The 26,759-nt window shown below is 37.4% G+C and overlaps 1 protein-coding gene across 7 annotated transcripts in view; it reads left to right on the top strand.

Moving 5' to 3' along the window:
* The window catches only part of FUT8 (fucosyltransferase 8), a 429,531-nt gene that overhangs the window by 192,412 nt on the left and 210,360 nt on the right, over window positions 1-26,759 (top strand). For 5 of the 7 annotated variants that reach the window (XM_053602551.1, XM_053602553.1, XM_053602548.1 and 2 more), the window contains 2 exons: window positions 2,409-2,529; window positions 5,942-6,361. In XM_053602551.1, the coding sequence (XP_053458526.1) occupies window positions 6,159-6,361 (203 nt within the window). In that variant the 5' untranslated portion in view covers window positions 2,409-2,529; window positions 5,942-6,158. The remainder of the gene's footprint in view (window positions 1-2,408; window positions 2,530-5,941; window positions 6,362-26,759) is intronic. The other 2 variants (XM_053602549.1, XM_053602554.1) reach the window with 1 other exon arrangement.

The following is a 26,759-nucleotide window of genomic DNA, read 5'->3' on the forward strand; positions in this document are numbered from 1 at the left end:
CCAGATCAAATGGAAGGTCTAATTTGAGTTCTTTGAGAATTCTCCATACTTCCTTCCAAAAAGGTTGTATTAGTTTGTAATCTGACAAGCAGTGTAAAACTGTTCCCTTCTTTCTGCATCCACAGCAGCATCTGCAGCTTTGAGACTTTGTGATGTGGGCCATTCTTAATTTGGGTTAGGTGATATCTCAGGGTGGGTTTTTTTTTTTTTTTTGAGAACAGAGTCTCACTTTGTCACCCTCTGTAGAATGCAGTGGTGTCATAGCTCACAGCAACATCAAACTCTTGGGCTCAAGCAATTCTATTTTTTTTTTTTTAGAGACAGAGTCTCATTTTTTCACTCTCGGTAGAGTGCCATAATGTCACAGCTCACAGCAATCTCCAACTACTGGGCTTAGGCAATTCTCTTGCCTTACCTCCCCAGTAGCTGGGACTACAGGCGCCTGCCATAACACCCAGCTATTTTTAGAGACAAGGTCTTGCTGTGACTCAGGCTGGTCTTGAACCTGTAAGCTTAGACAATCCAATAGCCTCAGCCTCTCAAATGCTAGGATTATAGGAGTGAACCACAGCACCCAGCCCCTTCAGGGTGGTTTTGATTTGCATTTCTCTGATGATTAGGATTTTTTTCAGGTGTTTGTTAGCCATTCATCTGTCTTCTATAGAGAAAGTTCTGTTCATGTTTCTTGTCCAGTGATATATGGGATTGTTGGGTCTTCTTTTGTTGATTAATTTGAGTTATCTACAGATTCTAGTTAGCAAGCTTTTGTCTGATTCATAATATGCAAATATCTTTTCCCATTCTGAAGGTTGTCTATTTGCTTTGGTTATTGTCTCCTTAGCTGCACAGAAGCTATTAAGTTTAATTGAGTCCTATTCGTTTATTTTTGTTGTTGCAGTTGCCATAGAAGTCTTCTTCATAACATCTTTCCCCAGAAGAAATAAATCATTTAAATACCTTAGTACCTTAAAAAAGTGGTATCAGCCTAACCTGGGCAATATAGTGAGACTCTCTCTCTCTCTTTTTTTTTTTTTAAATAATATCACTAATTAAATAAATTTGCAGAAAGAAACCATATACATTTCACTCATTTAATATTCTGCAGGTGAAGGGTACTATGTGAATCTCAAACAGTATACTCAATAAATTTATCAATACTTGAAAACAACTCACTCTGTGAAGAAATCTTAAACACTGCTTTTTAAATTTTAGCCAGAAATTAGCCTATTTACTTGTAATTATGTAATTAATATTAAAATATTTTTACTAATAAATTTGAAATATTTTAACTAATATTCTAAAAAATAAGTTGAGTGGTTTTCCTATCATAGGCTGTACATACTTTCTTCAGTTACACCGTTTGTCTTTTTTTTTTTTTTTTTTTTTGCAGTTTATGGCCGTGGCTGGGTTTGAACCCACCACCTCCAGCATATGGGGCCGGCGCCCTACTCCTTTGAGCCACAGGTGCCAGCCCTCAACGTTTGTCTTTGTGAAGTGAATCTTCTACATGAGGAAAATAAGAGAAATTATCTTTTCATGGTTAAGGGTAAACCAAAAGACTTTCTTTATTTTTTTATTTTTTTTGTAGAGACAAGAGTTTCACTTTATGGCCCTCGGTAGAGTGCTGAGGCCTCACACAGCTCACAGCAACCTCCAACTCCTGGGCTTAAGCGATTCTCTTGCCTCAGCCTCCCAAGTAGCTGGGACTACAGGCACCCGCCACAACACCTGGCTATTTTTTTTTTTTTTTTTTGGTTGCAGTTTGGCCGGGGCTGGGTTTGAACCCGTCACCCTCGGTATATGGGGCCAGCGCCTTACTGACTGAGCCACAGGCGCCGCCCCCAAAAGACTTTTGAGTCTTATGGTCTTTTAGAGGAGTTAATATTAATCAATAGAGGAATGTCTCATAAAATATAAGTTGACAATAATAAATCTTAAAGCTTATTAATTATTTTTGAACTATTTTTTTTTTTTTTTTTTTGAGACCGTATCTCAAGCTGGTGCTCTGGATAGAGTGCTATGGTGTCGTAGCTCACAGCAACCTCAAACTATTGGGCTCAAGCGATTCTCTTGCCTCAGCCTCCCAAGTAGCTGTGACTACAGGTACCCGCCATGACACCTGGCTATTTTTTTTTGTTGCAGTTGTTATTGTTATTCAGGCCCTGGCCATATTCAAACCCACCAGCTCCGGTGTATGTGGTTGGCGCCCTACCCACTGAGTTGTGGGTGCCACTGAACCATTTTACTTGTAACAGCACTACCTTACTTTCTCCATTCAGATTTTCTGTCTTTAGTGGGGGCATATATGCAGTTGAAAGTGATGTGCTTGAACTCTATGACATATTATACTAATGTATATTAAATATGACATTATTTACTCATTATTTATTTATGTATTTTTGAGATAGGATCTTGCTGCGTTGCCTGGATTATTAGAGTGCAGTGGCATCATCATAATTCACTACAACCTCAAACTCCTGGGCTCAAGTGATCCTCCTGCCTCAGCCTCCTGAATACCTGGAACCAAAGGTGCATGCCATCTTATCTGACTATTTTTTAAAGTTTTTGTAGAAATAGGGTCTTACTGTTGCTCAGTCTAGTCTCCAACTTCTAGCTTCAAGCAATCCTCCCTCCTAGCTTCAGCTTTCCAAAGTTCTAGGATTATAAGCAGGAGCCACCGTACTCAGGCCTTATTTATTTATACAAAGATATTCATTAGTGTCTACCTAGATGCCAAGAACTGTCCTATGTGCTTGGGGTATATCAGTGAACAAAATGAATAAAAATTATGGAGTTTATATTTTAGCAGGCTTGGTTATTTATTTATTTAATTAATTAATTAGAGACAGAGTTTCACTTTGAGGTTCTTGGTACCATGGCGTCATAGCTCACAGCAGCCTCAAACTCTTGGCTCGAGTAGTTCTCTTGCCTCAGCCTCCCAAGTAGCTGGGACTGTAAGCACCCACAACACCACCCAGCTATGTTTAGAGACAGAGTCTCGCTTTCACTCAGGCTAGTCTCGAACTATGAGCTCAAATGATCTGCTGGCCTTGGCCTCCCAGAGTGCAATTATTACAGGCCTGAGCTACCACTCTTGGCAACCGCAGGTGTGATTTAACCAATAGACGTAATGAGTAAACAAGCATTCATTATGGTTTGTAAGTAGGGACAAAATTATGTATCTGTTCAATTAAACCATGGTAAGGAAAATTACATAAAAAACTACTGATTTTTCAATCTGGTTTGGTTTTTTTAAATCCCATTTTTAAATACTGGCTATGAACAATAAAATTATGGGAAACATTCTTTTCAAAAACAGAGGTCAAATGATGTTAAGAAAATGACTTTATGTTGCTCCTACGCTCCCATGATAATTTTCTTTTTTCCCCCACAACACATGTAATAATCAATATTGCTGTATAATGTAATAATTTAATGTGTTGAATATTTTTGATAGTGGTTATAAAAGTATGTTTATGTATCTATAAACTTTTGTTACTATTTGAGTTTTAACTTTTGTTGGCTTTAATACTGTAATTTTTATTGCAATTCTAAGCAAAATATTATAACACAGTTTTTATTTTTTTATTATTTGTTTATTCTTTTTTAGAAAGCTATCTCTGGTTGTTTGTCTAAGTTACTTTTGTTATGAAGGGAAATTAAAAACGTTTTGATATCTTATATATAGTTGGTCCTCTATATCTCTGTCTTCTGTATTCATGTATTCAACCAACTGTGGATCAAAAGGGAAAAAACAATAAAAAAAATATAAATTTAAAAAACAAGAATGTAACCTCTATTTACAGGGCATTGGCATCGCATTAGGTATTATAAGTAATCTAGAGATAATTTAAAGTCAGAAGGATGTTCATAGGTTATGTGCAAATATACCATTTTATATAAAGGACTTGAACATTTGTGGGTTTGATATCTGTAGCGTGAGAGGGGAGGAGGATTGCCCTGGAACTCAATCCTCTGCACATACTGAAAGACAACTTATATCTTGGAATTGAGTAGGATATGTTAAAGGTTCAGCATATGGTATAATAGCATTTTATAGTGTTGCATATGTTGTTACAAAAACATTATTAATTCAAATGTTAATACTTAAATTTTTACTGACTTACTAAATTGAATCCATTTCTTGAGGCTATCAGAATGGGTTCTTTTTTGTTTTCTTAAAGCAGGAAGCCCTAAATGTCTTCATTGTTTTTACGAAGTGTAATGTAGATCTCACATGACTAAATCTTTTACCTCAAACATTGAGTAGACCTTAATGATTCTTATGTTTTTCTTATATTTTTGTGAATAGATGGAGTACCTGAGATTAGAGGAGCAGAAATTTGAGAAATAATTTTGAAAAGGGACAGGATAAATATGGAGTCAGTAAAATTAGTGTTCCTGATATATTTAAGAATAGTTATTAAAACAACAGACAAAATTTTCATTTGGTTTTTATTTTTTTATTTGGTTTTCAAACAATTCTCAGTGAGTAAAATTCTTTTGATTCTGTGTTTTGAATTGTATTTTTTACCTACAAATTCTCTCTGTGGGGAGAAAATAGTTTGTTTCCAAGGGAATTCTAAGCTTTTTTGGGGGGGGCGGGGGACAGAGTCTCACTCTTATCGCTCTGGGTAGAGACTCTGTGGCTTCATAGCTCACAGCAACCTCACATTCTTGAGCTCAAGCAATCCTCTCGCCTCAGTGTCCCTAGTAGCTGGGACTAGAGGAATCTGCCAACATACCTGGTTAATTTTTCTATTTTTGGCAGAGACAGGTTCTCACTTTTGCTCAGGTTGGTTTTGAACTCCTGAGCTCAGGTGATCCACCCACCTTGGCCTCTTGGAGTGCTAGGATTACAGGTGTGAGCCATGACACCGGCCTGAAGTCTAAGCTTGATAGTTGGAGAAATATGGAGAAATTGGATATGGAGAAACCCATAACCAAAACTAGAAAAGTATGTGCATTTGTAGTTCATGATGCACACTAACGAGTATTAGAATTCTATTATAATTGTTGATATTTTTAATAAATTTGAGGAAGGAATAATGTGGCCTGATCCATTTAAACCTTTGCTTATGATGGTTGGAGTGGTTGCCCGCTGGTTAATGACTGTGATAACCTTTGCTTAGCTAATAATGCATGCCAATTTTAGAACTTATCCTTAAAGTGACAATTTGCCTGCCACTGGCAGAGTTAAGTGATATAATAATAAATGAGAAGGAGAATGGAGTCAAGAATTTATAGGAATGAATATTCAGAGAACATGTTTCTGCTTGAGATAATGAGCATATTATCTCAAAAAATGTAGTTTTACATTTTGATTTTTATTGATTATTCAAAGATGCAGTCTTATAATCTCCCTATCAGAGCTATTACATAATGACATAAAAAGAAGTGGGTTCAGCGCTTGTAGCTCAAGCAGCTAAGGTGCCAGCCACATACACCAGAGCTGGTGGGTTTGAATCCAGCCCGGGCCTGCCAAACAACGACAGCTACAACCAAAAAATGGCCGGGTGATATGGCGGGCACCTGTAGTCCCAGGAACTTGGGAGGCTGAGGCAAGAGAATTGCTTGAGCCCAGGAGTTGGAGGTTGTTGTAAACTATGATGCCACAGCTCACAGCTCTTTGCCCAGGGCAAGAGCTTGAGGCTCTGTCTCAAAAAAAAAAAAAAAAAAAAAAAAGACAGGAGAAGTGATGGTTATGGTTAGGGAACTTTTAGGTTTAGAGCCAATTAATCAGTTTTCTGGTAGAGCACTAATGTATGTGGTTAATTTAGTATGCAGACTTAAAGTTTTTATTTGTTATTAAGCTATTAGTTTATCTTCTAGCATGTTGGCCAGTCAACACCAATGTGGTTCCTTTAACTTCATAAATGTCAGCATATGCAATTTTACATGTCTTAAATAACTTAAATGCATTTCTTACTCTTTTCCACAGCATGTAGAGTCCATGAAGCACAGGACAGTAAAGCTTCCTACTCATATCACCAAAAGGATCTCTTTGAAAGATTTGCCACAGTACTATCAGAATAATTTGAAGCTTCATGTGTTCACCAACAGAAGTCTGTGACCTGGGCACTAACTAGAAACAGCGTTACAATGTTTTCAATTATTTGAGCTCCAGGAATCCAGGGGAGTGAGTTGAAAATCTGAAAATGCGGCCATGGACAGGTTCCTGGCGTTGGATTATGCTCATTCTTTTTGCCTGGGGGACTTTGCTATTTTATATAGGTGGTCACTTGGTACGAGATAATGACCACCCTGATCACTCTAGCCGAGAACTGTCCAAGATTCTGGCAAAGCTGGAACGCTTAAAACAGCAGAATGAAGACTTAAGACGAATGGCTGAATCTCTCCGGTAGGTTCTAGGATACTGAGGGGAGAATGATGAAATATTGTACTTCATTTTTGGTGTAGGGCTTCATTCAGCTATTGAAAAATTTCCATAAACTGCTCTCTTCGCAGAAGTTTAAATATTCTAGGGTATTTTTTTATCTATATATTAAATATAGACAATTTCTCTATCGTGGAGGCATTCTTATGTTGCATGTGAATTTAAATATAGAAAAACTATGCCATTTAATTTATGTGCTTACTTTTTACTCACAATTATCTTCTTCATTTTGACACTTTTGATAAATCTGAACTTTGATTTAAATTAGTGTATGTCATAAATTTTACCATATAAATTATAACAAAGGCAATAATTGGGAGACTGAATTAATCTAACTATAACTTATTACAACAGAAACAGAAATTCATTACTAAATAAAATAAATGGATATGTGGAAAGTTACAATCATTGCTACTTTTAGTATATAAAATGTGACATACCTATTAGAAGGTATCAATTGTGACAAACCAAAGTCCCCTCTTTTCAGAGCACAAGTAAACATAGTATTACTTATATATTTTTAAAGTGATTAAGTTTGAAAGTTACCTAGTATCTTCTAATTCCTTTACTTTATATTTGAAAATGATCAGATGATTAATTCTTGCCGTCTCTGAACATAGAGGTTGAGGCTTAAATTGATGACTTGTGAGTCAAGTTCATTTATTTTTGAAAAACAAATAAATTGAGTAGTGGAAGTGGAAACATCTAATTGTGGGAAGAATAACAAGAGAGGGCTATGTTATGGAAGCTAAGAACATTCCGTGAACGAAGAAAGTAGTTGGCAGTGTTATTTACTCTTGAAGGTATAGCCTATGGTATGGTTCTGCCATTTCCCACCACCACTGCCCCCTACTCTTGCCTTAGAACTCAAATATTTCCTTTTGTCTAGTTCTATAACTTTTTTCTTCACTATAATAGTACTTTGTGTATTTTTATGTCCTATGAAAGACAACGCTAGGTGTTAAGACAAAAATGAATGAAATAGGGTAGCTCCTGTGGCTTAGTGAATAGGGCACCGACCCCATATACCGAGGGTAGTCGGTTCGAACCTGGCCCCAGCCCAACTGCAACAAAAAATAGCCGGGCGTTGTGGCGGGCACCTGTAGTCGCAGCTACTCGGGAGGCTGAGGCAAGAGAATCACCTAAGCCCAAGAGCTGGAGGTTGCTGTGAGCTGTGATGCCTCAGCACTCTACTGAGGGTGACAAAGTGAGACTCTGTCTCTTATAAAAAAAAAATAAATAAAATGAATGAAACGTTATCCTTGTCATTTGTAATAGTACCATTCAGCAAGATAGTGAATAGTCAGGCATTGGAAAATGGACAGAGAACTTCTTGAATTTGTGTATCATTTTATTTCCTGCTTGGAGTAATCAGGGAGGATCACAGAGGAGGTCATCTTTCAGTGGAGTCTATTCTTTTTTCTTTCTTTTTTTTGCAGTTTTTGGCTGGGACTGGGTTTGAACCCACCACCTCCCGTATATGGGGCCAGCGCCCTACTCCTTTGAGCCACAGGTGCCGCCCTATTCATTTATTTTTTTTATGGGAACCAAAGATTGATAATGTAAAATAGCTATCATCATATTGCCATATGCCAGATACTGTGCTGAGGACTTTTCCTGGATCATCTCATTGAATTCCACAGTATCTTTATGAGATCATACTACCACTCTCATAACCATTTTACAGATGAAGAATTTTAGGGATGTCAAGTAGTTTAATTTGCCCAATGTCACTTTTCTCAAGTGATAGAGCCTACTTTGAATCCCAGTAGTATGACTGTAATCCCTAAGCTCTCATGAACTTTATTGCCTCCCTGAGGAGAAAACAGATACAACAATCACCCAAAAAAGCTCAACTAAAAGCCTCAGGTAGGAGATCACCAAGAATAGCTACTACTCTAATTGGTTTTGGAGTTTGCTTTGATTGTAGTAAAATCTTACTCTACATCATGGGAAATTTGCTTCTAAAATTTTTTTTTTGGTCAGGGCTGGCTTTGAACCTGCCACCCTCGGTATATGACGCCGGCACCCTACTCCTTGAGCCATCCTACTCTTTGAACCTGCCACCCTCTAAAAGATTTTGCATCTTAAAAAAATAATTGAGGCTCATAAACAAATGTGCACTTCTAGTTCCATCTTCAGTACTGCTACCTGCCCACTTAATTAATTAATTAATTAAAGCCAGAGCCTCACTCTGTCACTGTGGCACTCTGGGTAGAGTGCTGTGGCATCAAAACTCACAGCAACCTCAAACTCTTGGGCTTGAGCAGTCCTCTTGCTTCAGCCTCCTTAGTAGCTGGTACTACAGGTGTCTGTGTTTTGACACCCAGCTAGTTTTTCTATTTTTTTTTTTTAGTAGAGATGGGGTCTGGCTCTTGCTCAGGCTGATCTCGAACTCCTGAGTCTATAAGTGATTCACCCACCTTGGCCTCCCTGAGTGCTAGGATTACAGGTGTGAGCCACTGTTCCTGGCTGTTTGCATTTTAAAATTTCTGACTGCCATGAATCTTGTTTTGGTTGCATGAAGGGAAAGCTTGACTTTAACATAGGTTGTTCCTTCTGGAAAATAATCTTTAGGTCTCTAAAGTCATTTTCTTTATATTCTTAGATGTTGAAATTAAATTTTCAACCACTATGTTTAAATATAGAGGTAGCTTCTAAGGGCTGAACAGCTTATTAATAAGTCATGCTATAGGGCAGCGCCTGTGGCTCAGTCGGTAAGGCGCCGGCCCCATATACCAAGGGTGGCGGGTTCAAACTCGGCCCTGGCCAAACTGCAACCAAAAAATAGCCGGGCGTTGTGGTGGGCGCCTGTAGTCTCAGCTACTCGGGAGGCTGAGGCAAGAGAATTGCTTAAGCCCAGGAGTTGGAGGTTGCTGTGAGCTGTGTGAGGCCACAGCACTCTACTGAGGGCCATAAAGTGAGACTCGTCTCTACAAAAAGAAAAAAAAAAAAAAAGTCTTGCTATAATACATGTATCATAGGACAATCCCAAAACACAGACTAAACAAATAAGGTCATTTTTATATAAAGGCATAAAATTTCAGGAAAATAAATAGGTATTTTACCTCATTAGGGAAGAAAACCCTCTTAGGCCTCTCTATTGACTTTACTGGTGGGACCATTTGTGTTTCATTCAAAGGGATTTTATTTTAGAGCCATTGATATGGAAGGAAAAGCATTGGCGATTCTACTAGCATTGGCATTTTTTTCCTTTTTGTAATTTAACTAATATTTTATACTCAACATATTGTAATTTTAATTTTGTTTTATTTTTTGAGCCTGGGTCTTGCCTTGTTGCTGGGGCTAAAATGCAGTGTCATCATCATAGTTCACTGTAACCTCAAACTGCTGGGCTCAAGCAATCCTCCTGCATAGCTAATTTTTCTGTTGTTTTTTTGACATGGGGTCTCACCATGTTGTTCAAGCTGTTTTGAACTGGTGTCAAACTGTCCTATTGCCTCAGTCTTCCAAAGTGCTAAGATTACAGGAGTGAGCCTTCACACCTGGGCTTATACTCAATTTGCTATGTCATTTTCTTATAAGAAAATAGGTTCATAAGTCAGACTATAAAGGATTAATTCAGATGTCTGTAAAACTAGATTTATTTGAGGTAGGATATATGGATTTGAGTTGGAAAGCAACCCAGAAGCCTGAAACTGTAGATTCAGGACAGTAATATTTTTGGCAGAGTAAGGACCTTGAACCTCACTTTCCCTCTATTACAGTGGTTCTCAACTTATGAGTTGTGACCCACAGGAACTGTATTAAAGAGCCATGGCATTAGGAAGGTTGAGAACCACTGCTCTATTACTACAAAATGTCCTCTGAGCTCTTAGATTGATTTCATTTCACAAATCATGGATGAGTTCATATAAATAATGTAATTAAAGCTTATATCGATAATTTACTATAGGGTCAGACACAAATATCAAGTTCTTTAAAGGTTTTTAGTTTAACTTATTTGTTTTAGAGATGAGAGGCTTGCTGTGTTGTTCAGGCTGGACTCTTCCTGGGCTCATGTGATTCTCTTTCTTTAGCCTCCTGCGTAACTGAGACCCTAGGCTTATGTCACTGTGCCTGGCTCCACGTGCTCTTGTAGTCCTTGTAGGTCTTTAAGATAGGAATTATTACCCAGATTTTATAGATTAGTAAACTGTGAGTGATCGGAATAATAATGTTAAAAGCAGTTAATCAAAGTTCTGGTTAAATTTTGCCAATTTTTGTTGATAGTATTACATATTTAGGAAAATAATTTTAAAATTATTTCTTTGAGAGATGCAAATGTACAGGCACCATGTATGGGAGGGGAGGTTGCTCTGTGTGTGTGTGTGTGTGTGTGTAAATCTGACTTAGTGATAAATAATTTCCACATAATAAAATTCACTTTTTTTAGCCTAGACATCTACGAGTTTTGGCAAATATAGTGTATAATCATCGCCATAATCATATTACAGAAGAATTTTACTTCCTTCCCAAGTTCTGTTTTGCCCTCTTCTAGTCAAATTCTGTCCCCAATCTCCTGATCCTGGCACCTACTATCTGTTTTCTGTCCTGCTTTTTTCCTGTCCCGGAATGTCATGTAAATGGAGTCCTGTTGTATGTGGCCATTTGATTCTGGCTTTTTAAATTTAACAAAGTGTATTTGATATTCATCAATGTTATTGTGTGTATTGGTAGTTTAGTTGTTTTTATTGCTGAGTAGTACTTTTATTCCTTTTTAATGTCGAGTGCTATTCCATCGGATAGAGGTTTTTTAGTCTCTTTAGTGTTCTGTAACACTACTTGAGACTGGAAAATTTATAGAGGAAAGGGATTTATTTGGTTCATGATCCTGGTTGTTGAAAAATCCTACATTGGACAGCTGTATCTGGTGTGGGCCTCAGGCTGCTTCCACTTATGGCCTAAGTCAGAAGGGTAATGGGTATGTGCACAGAATTAGAACTAATCAATTACCATGAGAGTGGGAACTCACTCAGCCATGAAGAATCTGCCCCTATGACCCAAACACCACTACCAAGTTGGGGATCAGTTTTTGGGTTTTTTTTTAGACAGAGTCTTGTTCTGTCACCCCCAGCTGGAGTATAGGACAGTGCAGTGGTGTCATCATAAAATCACTACAACTTCAAAACCCTGAACTCAAGCTATCCTTCTAGCTCAGCCTCTGCCTCCTAGTGTGTAAGCTGCCATACCCTGCCAGGGATCAAATTTTAACATGAATTTTTATGGAGACAAATCACATTCAAACTATAGAAAAATCCATTTACCCGTAGACAAATGTTTGATTGTTTCCATTTGGGGGCAGTTAAGAAGAAAGGCACTATTTATTAACTTTTGGCTTATAAGATTTTATGTAAACATTAAGTTTTGTTTCTCTTTGTTTATTTATTGGTGAATAAATACCAATACTACTTGCTATTGGCAGTTATTTTGTTTTAGCTATTCTAATAAATATGTAGTAGTATCTCCTTGAGGTTTTAATTTGCATTTTTATAATATGTTAATAATTAATGATGTTTAGGTTTTTTTTCTTTTGAGACAGAGTCTCAGCCGTTGCCCTGGGTAGAGTGCCGTGTCATTGTAGCTCTGAAACCCCCAACTCTAGAGCTCAAGCTATCCTCTTGCCTCAGTTTTTCTATTTTTCGTAGAGATGGGGGTCTTGCTTTTGCTCAGATTGGTCTCAAACCCATGAGCTCAAGTAATCCACCTGCCTTGGTCTCCCAGAGTGCTAGGATTATAGATGTGAGCCACCGCTGTGCCCAGTCAGCTTTTTTTTTTTTTTTTTTTTTTTTTTTTAAGACAGAGACTTACTTTGTTGTCTGCCTACAGTAGAGTTACCAGGGCATTATAGCTCAGAGCAACCTCAAACTCTGGGGTTCAAGTGATTCTCTTGCTGCAGCCTCCAAAGTACCTGGGACTATAGGCAGCCGCCACAGTGCCCAGCTGTTTTCTAAAAACGGGATCTTGCTCTTGCTTAGGCTAATCTGGAACTCCTGAGGTTAGGCAGTTCACCCACCTTGGCCTCCCAGAGTGTTGGAATTACAGGCATGAGCCACTGTGCCCAGCCTGTTGTCTATTTTTAAAATTGAATTATTTCTTATTATTCAATTCTTTTTTAAAATTGGGGTTATAAAACAAAATTATATTTGTAATATAACATGTTATGATATAATTTGATATAATATAGGATGATGTAAAAATATAGAGGTTTAAAGCAACAACCGCATTACTTGCTCTTGATTTTTTAATTTAGGCTGGCATCAGCTAGGCTTTTAAAAAAATTTTTATGTAGGGTTACTTTTGTGGCTAACAGTCAGTCATCTGGTGGCTTAACTGTGGTTGGGCAGTCCAAGGTAAGCTCACTTACCTTGAGACCATCAGCTAATTCCCTTCATGTTTCCTTTCTGGCAGGATAGCCCAAATTTCTTATATACAGTGTTCCAGGAGCGGGAATTGCAAGACCTCTTGAGACTGAGCATCAGAAGTAACACACAACATCATTCTACCATATTCTGTTGGTCTTAGGAAATTGAAAGGCCTACCCATATTCAAAGATGGAAGAAATAGACTTCACCTCTTGGTTGGAGGAACTACAAAGAATTTATAGCTATATTTTTTCCTACAAGCCTCATCACAACCAGAAGCAAGATTGGGTAGATTGGATCAGATCAAATCTTGGTGGTTTTAAGCATACCTGATTGAGAGGTAATAGGGAACATAGTTATTTTTATCAGAAGAATGACACAGTGAAAATGTTAGGGAAGATTTAGATTTTCATATGGATTTGGGGTATGTCCCTGACTGGAGATAAGAGATTATTTGGGAAACAATAGTCTCTTAGAATATTAATCTAGACATGCAGTAATGTACATTTAGACTATAATTAATGATTGAGTCTGTTGGCTTTGGTATTTAGGTTTTCTACATGCTTAACATTTGTATTTTCTCAAAATTTCTTTCTTTTTTTCGTTTTTGAGACAGAGTCTCACTATGTCACCCTTGGCAGAGTGCTGTAGTGTCACAGCTCACAGCAACCTCAAACTCTTGGGCTTAAGTGATTCTCCTGCCTCAGCCTCCCAAGTAGCTGGGACTACACGTGCCTGCCACGACGCATGGCTATTTTTTTGTTGCAGTTGTCGTTGTTTATTTAGCAGGCCTGGGCTGGGCTCGAACCTGCCAGCCTCGGTGTATGTGGCCAGTGCCCTAACCACTGAACTACAGGCACTGAGCCATTTTCTCAAAATTTCTGTCTTTCTTGTTAATTGCTAGCACATTAGATAATGGGTTTTCTTTTAAAAACTTAGAAAACGTAACTTTCTTAGGCCTTTTATATTTCATGTTTGTTTTGTCTCACCTTCACTAATCTGAAATGTCTATCAGCTCACAGAATTTTTGCTCCTTGGAATTTGAACCAGCCATATCTCCTCTTAGTCGCAGCTGAAATTTTCCAGAAAACATCTGGAAAATTACTGAATTTGTCTAGAAATTCCCTTGAACAGTAAAGCTCAGACTGAATGGGTATCAGAATCCCACAGAATTATACAATCTAAAGAAGGATCTATTGACACTAAGTTAATATTTTTTATTTAAAGGGCATTTACTTTTGAGAACACAAGTTTAAAAAACTCAAATGTGACTTTTGATCTATTCATAAGCTTTTTTGGTTTGTTTTATTATTATTGTTTTTTGCCCAGGAAAGCAGAAGGATTTCTTCTGGAATTTATATGCTAGGTGTAAAACTACAAATTTACAGACCACAAAGAATGTGTAATTAATTTAGGATTATCTTTTTTTTTTTAGAGTCATGTGTAATATGCCCAGGTGGATTGCAGCCAGGACATAAACCTTTTGGTGGAAAAATTTGTTTAGGCAACAGAAGTATGGAACAGTAATACTGGTAGAAAGGAAACTCATGTGGTTCTTCACATATATGTCTTCTTTTTGTTTGAGAAGCTTGTGTTAGAAAGGAGGGAAGCCTTTGTTCTAACTGGTTGGTTGGAAGATTTGCTGCAGGCTATCTTCTCTATAAATGCTCATCTTTCATGTAAGAAGTGTACTTACATTTCTAGAATATGTGACATAGATTGTAATGTATAGAGCATCTGCCATCTAATTATAACCTTCCACGAACACTGTTCATTGTGTGTGTGGGTCCAGTAGATTAAACCATAGGCCATTATAGTCTCTTCTATCAAATTCCTTTCTTATTTACCATTAAGCATACTTAACAAGGAAAATTATCAGAGGTAAAGAAGGAGCATTGAATAATGATGAAGGAGCAAATTCTCCAAGAAAACATAACAACCTTAACATGTATACACTTAACAAAAGAGTGTCAAATACATCAGCCAAAATATTTAAGGTAAGGAAAAATAGATAAATTTACTACTATAGCTGGAGAATTCAGGGCTCTTCTTCTAGTAATTGATAGATCTAGCAGGCGGGTAATTAGTAAGGCTATAGTTGACATGAATAGCACTATTAATCGATGTGACCTAATAGACATTTACAGCATACTCCATTAAACAACAGCACAATATACATTTATTATTTGGAACCCTTCTGCTCTGGTGTACTCTCTGTTTTGGATTGGGGCGTTTCTTTTAAAAGCTCCTGTAGGTTGTCTTAACATAATGAATAGGAAAGTATTTGGATATATTTGGATATATTTGGATTTGGCTCAGGGAGAAGAATTGGGCTGTTGAATTTTATTCTTATTTATAGTATCAGCTGGAACTCTATCTGGTAGAGAAAAATTGCTTTTCCTCTTTATTCCAAGCTCTATTCATTCCCTCCCCCCAACAAAGATGGTTTAATAGGCACCATCTATGTATTATAGAATGAAGGGTAAGATTATGCTTGCTCATTACTAATCATAATTATGTTTCTTAATAGGTAATAACAGAATTACCACCAAGTAAAGAAAATTAGAGTAAATTAACTTTCACTATTTGGGAAATAGTACATGTTTAAGATTTCTAGTGATAGCTTTGTGATTCTAAAAATCAAATAGAGTCAGGTAGAATTTTCTGTAGTTTCTAAATCAAACAATATAAACTAATATTAGTATAAATAGGGAAGGAAATTATAAACCTTCATGAAAGATACTGGATAAATTTCAGAGTAAAAGAAGGAGTCAAAGGCAGGCACTGTGGTATTCAACCTGAAGTCTCAGCTCCAGGCTGAAACAGGAGCATCACTTGAACTCAGTAGTTCCAGACTGATGATTAATGATTCATAGGCTTGCTTCATCAAAGCCAGCGAGGGAGAGAATCTGCTAACAAGATGGAGTTTCAGTCCTTTGTAACACAATTATGGATGTTATATCCCATTACCTTTATAATATTCTATTGATTAGAGCAACTCATAGGTCCCATTCACACTTGAAGAGGGCATGTTCCAAGGGCTTGAATACTGGAAGATAGAAATCAGTGGGGGCATCTTTGAACCAATTGCCACAACAGGGATCATGTCTTTTTGACATATTTTATTATGCTATTATTATATTATTATACTATTATTATTATACTATTTGACATAAAGAATATTTTCAGTTAAAGGCCATTCTCAATCAGAAAGCATTGGAAGGGGCTATGTGCATAGATAAGCATCTCCTCTATCTGCGTAAAGCCAGACTGACCAGGTCAGGGAACCAAAGGGGGGCAGCTGACTTAACTTGCCTGTTCCTGAATGCCAGCAGACCTGGCCAGAGTCATTTAAAAAACAATACCTGGCTCAAGGCCTGTAAGATAGTGGTTACTGCGCCAGCTACATACACCGAGACTGACAGGTTCAAATCTGGCCCAGGCCAGCTAAACAACAATGACAACTACAACAACAACGAAAAATAGCCAGGCATTGTGGCAGGTGCCTGTAGTCTCAGCCACTTGGGAGGCTGAGGCAAGAGAATCACTTATCTGTGATGCGATGGCATTCTACCGAGGGTGACATAGTAGACTCTGTCTCAAAAAACAAAACGAAACAAAACACAATACCGGTCTGTCCAGGTAATTTACAAGTTCCTCCCCATCTGTTTCTCTTCCCTAGAAACCACTTGGTGCACTAGTACTGCACATTCTCCCCCTCCCTTCAAAAAGATATCTATAAAGATATTCAGTGATTGCTGTGAGATGCTGGGCAATCACTCTTGTAGTACCCCACGTGCACATTGTATTTGGAAGTAAACATTTCTCTTATGAATCTGCCTTAACTGTGAGTTGATGTTTCCGTGAACTTTCAGGGGAAAAAAGGCAAGTTTTCTCATAATCCCTACACTGGTAAATAAGAAACAAAACCAATAAATTGAAACAACATGACTCTAGGAAGTCTAGAATAATATAATGTGATATTTTTTATTAAACATGAAATGTTTTAGTGGCTCAAGTCTGCGTTTAAATGTTCTTAAGTTGAAGTAGGTGGCATTTTTACTACTATTTCAGACTATACATTCCCATAACAGTGAACTTCACATTTAGTGCCTTTTTTTATTTTTCTGAGACAGAGTCTCACTTTGTCGCCCTTGGTAGAGTGCTGTGGCATCACAGTTCACACCAACTTCAAACTCTTGGGGGTAAGCAATTCTCTTGCCTCAACTTTCCAAGTAGCTGGATTACAGGTGCCTGCCACATTGCCCGGCTATTTTTAGAGACGAGGTCTTGCTCTGGCTCAGGCTGGTCTCAAACCTGTGAGCTCAGGCAATCCACCTGGCTCGGCCTCCCAGAGTGCTAGGATTATAGGTGTGAGCCACAGCACCCAGCCCTGGACCATTATGTTAAAATCATTTACCTTCCTTCCTTCCCTCCTCCAATTTGAAGTGACTGAACATACAAGAAGAATAAGGTGATAAGTCTTTACTGTATTCAGGGATTATTTTGAATTTGCTTTCAATTTTATTTTATGTAATGCTATGTTTTCCTGTAATCGTATGTATATAGTACATATATAATCTTTCATATGTGACCAGTAATTTTATAGATGTGAGTATAGAAAGTCTCAGTTGTGGATGGTCTTTTCCTTTGTTCATTTAATGACAAGTTGATATCACTGTTAAAAAAATCAAATATTGGCTCAGCACATATAGGACAGTGGTTAGGGCACCGGCCACATACACTAAGGCTGGCAGGTTTGAACCCAGTCCAGGCCAGACAACTGCAACAAAAAAGTAGCCGGGCGTTGTAGCGAGCACCTGTAGTCCCAGCTATTTGGGAGGCTGAGGCAAGAGAATCGCCTACGATCAAGAATTTGAGGTTGCTGTGAGCTGTGATTTCACTGTACTCTACTGAGGGTGATATAGTGAAACTCTGTCACAAAAAAAAAAAACCCAAATATTTTTTTCATGAATATTTATAGTTCAGCATTCAAAATACAGATAAAAATATAATTGGAGTCAGTCAACTGTTGAACCCAAATAAGTAAGTGTAGCTTTTATATGAATAATCACAAGCTATTCAAGTCTAAATTGAATTTGGCTCCCTTCTCACTAGGGATCCTTATAATAGCTCACTTGCTAGAGATGGTTGATGGTTTTTTTGGTGTGAGTTTAACAGGGGTTGATGAACAGTGGGACAAATCCAACCCCTGCCCCTTGTTGTTGTTTTTGTTTTAATGGCCTTCAGGATAAAGAATGGTTTTACATTTTTAAATGGTTGGAGAAAAAACAAATTCAAGGGAAATATGCAGCAGAGGCTATTTGTAGCCATAAAACTTAGACTATTTACTTGCTGGTCCTTTATAGGAGTTTAGTAACTAAAAGTTGGTATGAATCAGAATATCCTCGTTATTAGCTTTTGTCTCTTGTAATTTCTCAAATTGTTTGTTATGCATGTTGCACATAGGTATAGACATGATCTGAAATTAAAGTCCAATTATTGATATTATTCTTAGGTTCCTGTTGACTTTATTATAAATCTTTATAAACTACTTTGTGTATTCTGATTTTTTCTTATGTTTATTATATGTTCAGCTATTCTAATGTTTTCTTCTCTTTGCCTCCAAGAGGCAGCTTGTATTTAGAGCAGATGTGGAGCTTAGTGGGTGGAGATCTGGTATGTTTAGAAAGGAATAGTCTAAGGAAATGGAAGGAGCATGGGCTTCTAAGATTTGAATTTAGATCCCAAGTCTACCACTTACTAACTTAGCGGTTTTAAAAAAGTCTCTTAATCTTTTTAATTCTCAGTTTCTTCACTGATAAAATGGCGAAAATAATGCCTATTTTGCAATGTTAAGTTTTAAATGAGATTTTAATGTTGAGAAGAATTCCTGTGTATTAGTAGGTCCTCAATAAATATATTTTTAGCTAATGGTAGGTAATAATCCAAAAAGCATGTGATCTTACATGCTTTCATAGAACTGAGAATACTTCTTTTCATTTTTCTTATAGAGGGAAAGAATTATCTTATGTAAAATTGTTAACACAATGAATTAGAATTCAGAAAACTTAGATATTCTTTAGAGGAACTGTTCACCCTGAGATAAATCTTTGAATCTAGTATCTAGTAGAGAAAGTAGATTGGGATAGATGATCATGTTCAGTAAATCTGTTATATCTTTAAAAAAATAGGATAAATAATAGACTAGGTTAAACAGAAGCATAGAATGGGCTTTACTGCTTATAATTTAGCTCTTATACTTGAATATGATTTTTAAACTATTCCATGCTTTCAGATACAGGAATTACAATATCCTACTCTAAGCTTTATCACTACTCAGAAAGTCTTCTAGGGAAAGATGTACCATTCATAGAGAAAGGTGTCATATAGATAAAAATATTAAAAAATATATATATTTTTTCCCTTGTTTCTTTTTTTTTTTTTTTATTGTTGGGGATTCATTGAGGGTACAATAAGCCAGGTTACACTGATTGCAATTGTTAGGCAAAGTCCCTCTTGCAATCATGTCTTGCCCCCATAAAATGTGACACACACCAAGGCCCCACCCCCCTCCCTTAATCCCTCTTTCTGCTTTTCCTCCCCCCCCCCCGCATAACCTTAATTGTCATTAATTGTCATATCAAAATTGAGTACATAGGATTCATGCTTCTCCATTCTTGTGATGCTTTACTAAGAATAATGTCTTCCACTTCCATCCAGGTTAATACGAAGGATGTAAAGTCTCCATTTTTTTTAATAGCTGAATAGTATTCCATGGTATACATATACCACAGCTTGTTAATCCATTCCTGGGTTGGTGGGCATTTAGGCTGTTTCCACATTTTGGCGATTGTAAATTGAGCTGCAATAAACAGTCTAGTACAAGTGTCCTTATGGTAAAAGGATTTTTTTCCTTCTGGGTAGATGCCCAGTAATGGTATTGCAGGATCAAATGGGAGGTCTAGCTTGAGTGCTTTGAGGTTTCTCCATACTTCCTTCCAGAAAGGTTGTACTAGTTTGCAGTCCCACCAGCAGTGTAAAAGTGTTCCCTTCTCTCCACATCCACGCCAGCATCTGCAGTTTTGAGATTTTGTGATGTGGGCCATTCTCACTGGGGTTAGATGATATCTCAGGGTTGTTTTGATTTGCATTTCTCTAATATATAGAGATGATAAACATTTTTTCATGTGTTTGTTAGCCATTCGTCTGTCATTTTTTCATGTGTTTGTTAGCCATTCGTCTGTCATCTTTAGAGAAGGTTCTATTCATGTCTCTTGCCCATTGATATATGGGATTGTTGGCTTTTTTCATGTGGATTAATTTGAGTTCTCTATAGATCCCAGTTATCAAGCTTTTGTCTGATTGAAAATATGCAAATATCCTTTCCCATTGTGTAGGTTCTCTCTTTGCTTTGGTTATTGTCTCCTTAGCTGTACAGAAGCTTTTCAGTTGAATGCAGTCCCATTTGTTTATTTTTGTTGTTGTTGCAATTGCCATGGCAGTCTTCTTCATGAAGTCTTTCCCTAGGCCAATATCTTCCAGTGTTTTTCCTATGCTTTCTTAGAGGATTTTTATTGTTTCATGCCTTAAATTTAAGTCCTTTCTCCATTTTGAATCAATTTTTGTGAGTGGGGAAAGGTGTGGGTCCAGTTTCAGTCTTTTACATGTAGACATCCAGTTCTCCCAACACCATTTATTGAATAGGGAGTCTTTCCCCCAAGGTATGTTCTTGTTTGGTTTATCGAAGATTAGGTGGTTGTAAGATGTTAGTTTCATTTCTTGGTTTTCAATTCGATTCCAAGTGTCTATGTCTCTGTTTTTGTGCCAGTACCATGCTGTCTTGACCACTATGGCTTTGTAGTACAGACTAAAATCTGGTATGCTGATGCCCCCAGCTTTATTTTTGTTACTAAGAACTGCCTTAGCTATACGGGTTTTTTTCCGGTTCCATACAAAACGCAGAATCATTTTTTCCAAATCTTGAAAGTACGATGTTGGTATTTTGATAGGAATGGCACTGAATAGGTAGATTGCTTTGGGAAGTATAGACATTTTAACAATGTTCATTCTTCCCATCCATGAGCATGGTATGTTCTTCCATTTGTTAATATCCTCTGCTATTTCCTTTCTGAGGATTTCATAATTTTCTTTATAGAGCTCCTTCACCTCCTTCGTTAGGTATATTCCTAGGTATTTCATTTTCTTTGAGACTATGGTGAAGGGAGTTGTGTCCTTAATTAGCTTCTCATCTTGACTGTTATTGGTGTATACAAAGGCTACTGACTTGTGGACATTGATTTTATATCCTGAAACATTACTGTATTTTTTGATGACTTCTAGGAGTCTTGTGGTTGAGTCTTTGGGGTTCTCTAAGTATAAGATCATGTCGTCAGCCAAGAGGGAGAGTTTGACCTCCTCTGCTCCCATTTGGATTCCCTTTATTTCCTTGTCTTGCCTAATTGTATTGGCTAGAACTTCCAGCACCATGTTCAATAGTAAAGGTGACAGAGGACAACCTTGTCTGGTCGCAGTTCTAAGAGGAAAAGCTTTCAGTTTAACTCCATTCAGTAAAATACTAGCTGTGGGTTTGTCATAGATAGCTTCAATCAGTTTTAGAAATGTGCCACCTATACCTATACTCTTCAGTGTTCTAATTAGAAAAGGATGCTGGATTTTATCAAATGCTTGTTCTGCATCTATTGAGAGGATCATGTGATCTTTATTTTTGCCTCTGTTAATATGGTGGATAACATTTATGGACTTGCGTATGTTAAACCAGCCTTGCATCCCTGGGATGAAGCCTACTTGATCATGATGAATGACTTTTTTGATGATAAGCTGTAATCTATTGGCTAGGATTTTGTTGAGAATTTTTGCATCTATATTCATGATTGAGATTGGTCTGAAATTCTCCTTTTTGTTTGGTTCTTTTCCTGGTTTTGGTGTCAGGGTGATGTTTGCTTCATAGAATGTGTTGGGGAAGATTCCTTCTTCCTCAATTTTTTCGAATAATTTCTGCAGTACAGGAATAAGCTCTTCCTTGAAGGTTTGATAGAATTCTGGTGTGAAGCCATCTGGACCAGGGGATTATTTGGTTGGAAGCTTTTTTATTGTTTCTTTGATCTCAGTGCTTGAAATTGGTCTGTTCAAGAGCTCTATTTCTTCCTGGCTGAGTCTAGGGAGAGGGTGTGATTCCAAATATTGATCCATTTCCTTCACATTGTAAAATTTCTTTTTTTTTTTTTATTAAATCATAGCTGTGTACATTGATATCATCATGTGGCATCATTCACTAGCTTCACTACATTGTCAAATTTCTGGGCATACAGTGTCTGGTAGTATTCAGAGATGGTCTCTTGTATCTCTGTGGGATCAGTTGTTATTTCCCCTTTATCATTTCTGATTGAGGTTACTAGAGATTTTACTTTTCTGTTTCTTGTTAGTCTGGCCAATGGTTTATCTATTTTATTTATTTTTTCAAAAAACCAACTCCTTGTTTCATTAATTTTCTGAATCATTCTTTTGTTTTCAATTTCATTGATCTCTGATTTGATTTTGGATATTTCTTTTCTTCTACTGAGTTTAGGCTTTGATTGTTCTCCTTTTTCCAATTCCAGAAGATGGCTTGTGAGATTGTTGATGCACTCTCTTTCTGTTTTTCGAATGTAGGCATCTAAAGCAATGAATTTTCCTTTCAAAACTGCTTTTGCAGTATCCCAGAGGTTTTGGTAGCTTGTGTCTTCATTGTTGTTATGCTCAAGGAAGTTAATGATTTCCTGTTTTATTTCTTCCTGCACCCATCTGTTACTCAACAGAAGATTGTTTAATTTCCATGCCTTTGTGTGGGGTCGAGCGTTTTTGTTAGAGTTGAGTTCCACCTTTAGTGCCTTATGGTCTGAGAAGATACAAGGTAAAATTTCAATTCTTTTGATTCTGTTGATATTTGTTTTGTGTCCCAGGATATGATCAATTTTGGAGAATGTTCTATGGGGTGATGAGAAGAATGTATATTCTTTATCTTTTGGGTGGATTGTTCTATATGCGTCTATCAAGTACAGTTGTTCTAGGGTCTCATTTAAATCTCTTATATCTTTGTTTAATTTCTGTTTAGAGGATCTGTGCAACTCTGTAAGAGGAGTGTTAAAGTCCCCTGTTATGATGGTATTATCAGATATCATATTGCTCAGACTGAGTAAGGTCTGTTTCAAGAATCCGGGAGCATTTAAATTGGGTGCATAAATATTTAGAATTGAAACATGTTCTTGTTGTATTTTTCCCTTGACCAATATAAAGTGACCATCTTTGTCTTTTTTGACTTTAGTTGCTTTAAATCCACATGTATCTGAAAATAAGATTGCAACTCCTCTTTTCTTCTGAATGCCATTTGCCTGAAAAATTGTCTTCCAACCCTTGACTCGGAGCTTTAATTTGTCTTTTGAAGCCAGGTGTGTTTCTTGCAGACAGCAAATGGATGGCTTGTGTTTTTTAATCCAGTCAGCCAATCTATGTCTCTTCAGTGGGGAATTCAAGCCATTAACATTTATTGAGATAATTGATAAGTGTGGTAGTATTCTATTCATCTTATTTTGTGAGAGTCCATTGCTTCGTTTTATCTTTTGCATCAGTGTGGAGGTTAGGTTCTGTCCTTTAATTTCTAAGTTCTTACTTTGCTGCTGATCCATTGTGGTGGTCAGTGTGCAGAACAGGTTGAAGTATTTCCTGTAGAGCTGGTCTTGTTGTGAATTTTCTCAATGTTTGTATATCCGTAAGTGATTTGATTTCTCCATCAATTTTTAAGCTTAGCTTAGCAGGGTACAGAATTCTGGGCTGGAAATTGTTCTGTTTAAGTAGATTAAAGGTAGATGACCATTGTCTTCTTGCTTGGAAAGTTTCATTAGAGAAGTCTGCAGTCACTCTGATGGATTTGCCCCTGTAGGTCAACTGGCGCTTACTCCTGGCAGCTTGCAGAATCTTTTCTTTTGTCTTGACTTTGGACAGGTTCATCACAATGTGTCTTGGAGAAGCTCGGTTAGAGTTGAGGCGACCTGGGGTCCGACATCCCTCTGAAAGCAGTGTGTGAGAATCTTTGGTGATATTTGGGAAATTTTCTTTTATAATATTCTCTAGTATGGCTTCCATTCCTCTGGGGCATTCTTCTTCCCCTTCTGGGATTCCTATAACTCGTATGTTGGATCGCTTCATAAAGTCCCATAATTCTGACAGTGAACGTTCTGCTTTCTCTCTCTTGTTTTCTGCCTCTTTTACTATCTGAGTTATCTCAAGAACTTTGTCTTCTACCTCTGAAATTGTTTCTTTTTCATGGTCTAACCTGTTGCTGATACTTTCCATTGCATCTTTAAGTTCCCTAATTGACTGTTTCAGTTCCTTCAGCTCTGCTATATCCTTTTTATATTCTTCATATCGTTCATCTCTTATTTGATTCTGTTTTTGGATTTCCTTTTGGTTGTTTTCCACTTTAATAGCAGTTTCCTTCATTATTTCCATCATTTCTTTCGTTGTTTTCATCATGTGTATTCTAAATTCCCTTTCTATCATTCCTAACATTTTTTTGCAGGTGCAATCCTCTGCAGTAGCTACGTCATGGTCCCTTGCCGGGGTTGTTCTGGACTGGTTCTTCATGTTGCCTGGAGTTTTCTGCTGATTCTTCCTCATGAGTGATTTCTTTTATCAGTTTCCTTGCCCTAATTTTCCTTTCACTTCCTCTTGCTCTTTAAGTTCTCGTGCCTGTGGACGGTTTTCCACTGTTTTAGTTCTCCTCTTGGGGTCCAGAAGTCTCTCGCTGACTCTCTGTATCCTCGCAGAGGTGATGATAGGTGGATCCCACCAGCCAGAGATGCCTGCAGTCCTGTCTCCCCAGACTCACGGTGCCCAGATGCAAGGAAGCTGTTACTTGGCCGCCATCTTGCTCTCCTCCCTCCAAAAATATTAAAATCTTAAGTAATAAATTGAAAAAAATTTAAACTTTGTGTTTGATTTTTCTCTTCCATATATAAGTGCCATATAGTTAAAGTGAATCTGCATTAACTACTTTGCAAGGTGTGAATAGTAGAGCCCAGCTAGCAAATTTTTTTTTTTTTTTTTTTTTTGTGGTTTATTGGCCGGGGTTGGGTTTGAACTCGCCACCTCCGGCATATGTGACTGGCGCCCTACTCACTGAGCCACAAAGTACCGCCCCCAGCTAGCTAATTTTTAAGGTTTTTGTAGAGACTGGGTACTTCTGTGTTGCCCAGGCTGATCTTGAACACCTGGCCTCAAACAATTCTTCCTGCTATGGCCTCCCAAAGTTCTGGGAGGCATGAGCTTCTGTGCCCAGACTTAATGCCTGACTTCCTATGGCTGCTGTGAATAATGACATTAAATAATACGAGTAACTGCTGGAATAGTAGAAAACACTGACTATCACCACAAAGTGGATACCTCCCAAGTATTAATTGCTTAACATAATGATCTTGGGCAAAAGAAACTGTCATCATTCATGTTTTATAGTTAGTCACATAAATATTAAGCAACCTGTTTATGCTAACCGGGTAAAATTTATTTAGACTTAGAAATAGAATCTAAGCCTGTAAGTTTTCTCTTTCTCTTCATTAAAATGCACTCACTAAATTCCTAATAGCACACGAGGCTATGCTAAGAAAATTACTTTGACCTTTCCTTGAACTCTAATAGCTTATAATTAAGATTTGCATTAGACATTGCAGATAGCTAGCAAGAAATATCAGTCAGTCATGAAAGGGCTAGTAATGGACTTACATTGAATGCAATTTTAGGGTACACGCATAGTAGTATAATGGGTTAGAATGCAGTAATAACATTGGAGACAATATTGGGGTAAACAGTAAATTGAAGAGTGGCTGTGGGAATTACACACCTCAGCTGAGAAGAGTAAGAAGCATCAGTGTAGTACATCCTGGGTTGTAATGTGAAACCTCTTGCTAAAAAAAGACTCTGATTATCTGAGTCTTTCAGTGAGTCATTATCTTTTTTGCTGGTAGAGGGTCTAGCCTCAGTGTTTATGGCTACTGATTGATCAGGGTTGTGGTTACTGAAAGTTGGTGCAGCTGTGGCAATGTCTTAAGATAGCAATAAAGTTTGCTGCATTGATTAACATTTTTCACAGAAGATTTTTCTGTAGTGTGTAGTGCTGTTTGCTAGCGTTTTACCCACGGCAGAACTTTTTTCAAAATTTGAGTTATTCCTTTCAAATTCTGCAGCTGCTTTACTAATTAAGTTTATGGAATTTTCTAAATCCTTTGTTGTCATTTCAACAGTGTTTACAGTGTCTTCACCAGGTATTGATTCCATCTCAAGAAACCACTTTTATTTTTCATCCATAACAAGCAAATCCTTATTCATTTAAGTTTTACCATGTGTTTGTAGTAATTCAGTCACAACTTCATGCTCCACTTCTAATTTTAGTTCTCACATTACTTCCATCATGTCGGCATTTGCTTCCTTCACTGTAGTCTTGAACCCTCAAGTCATCCATGAGGTTTGGAATCAGTTTCTCCAAACTTTAGTATTGATATTTTGACTGCATCCCGTGAATCACAGATGTCTTAATGGCATCTAGAATGATGAATCCTTTTTAGAAGGTTTTAAATTACTTTGCCCACATCCATCAGGGGAATTTCTATCTATGCTTGGTTATCTATGGCCTTATGAAATGTATTTAAGTATTACACCTTGAAAGTCAAATTTACTCCTATATTTGTATGCTACAGAATGGTTGTTGTGTTAGCAGATGTGAAAATAACATCAGCTCTTGTACATCTTCATGAGAACTCTTGAGTGACCAGGTGCTTTGTCAAGGAACTGTAATAGTTTGAAAGGATTTTTTTTTTTTTTTTTTTTGACACAGAGTCTCAAGCTGGCACCCTGGATAGAGTGCTGTGGTGTCACACCTCACAGTGACTCTTGGGCTTACGTGATTCTCTTGCCTCAACCTCCCACGTAGCTGGGACTACAAGCAT

This window comes from Nycticebus coucang, chromosome 9, assembly GCF_027406575.1.
Source record: "Nycticebus coucang isolate mNycCou1 chromosome 9, mNycCou1.pri, whole genome shotgun sequence".
Lineage (NCBI taxonomy): Eukaryota > Metazoa > Chordata > Mammalia > Primates > Lorisidae > Nycticebus > Nycticebus coucang.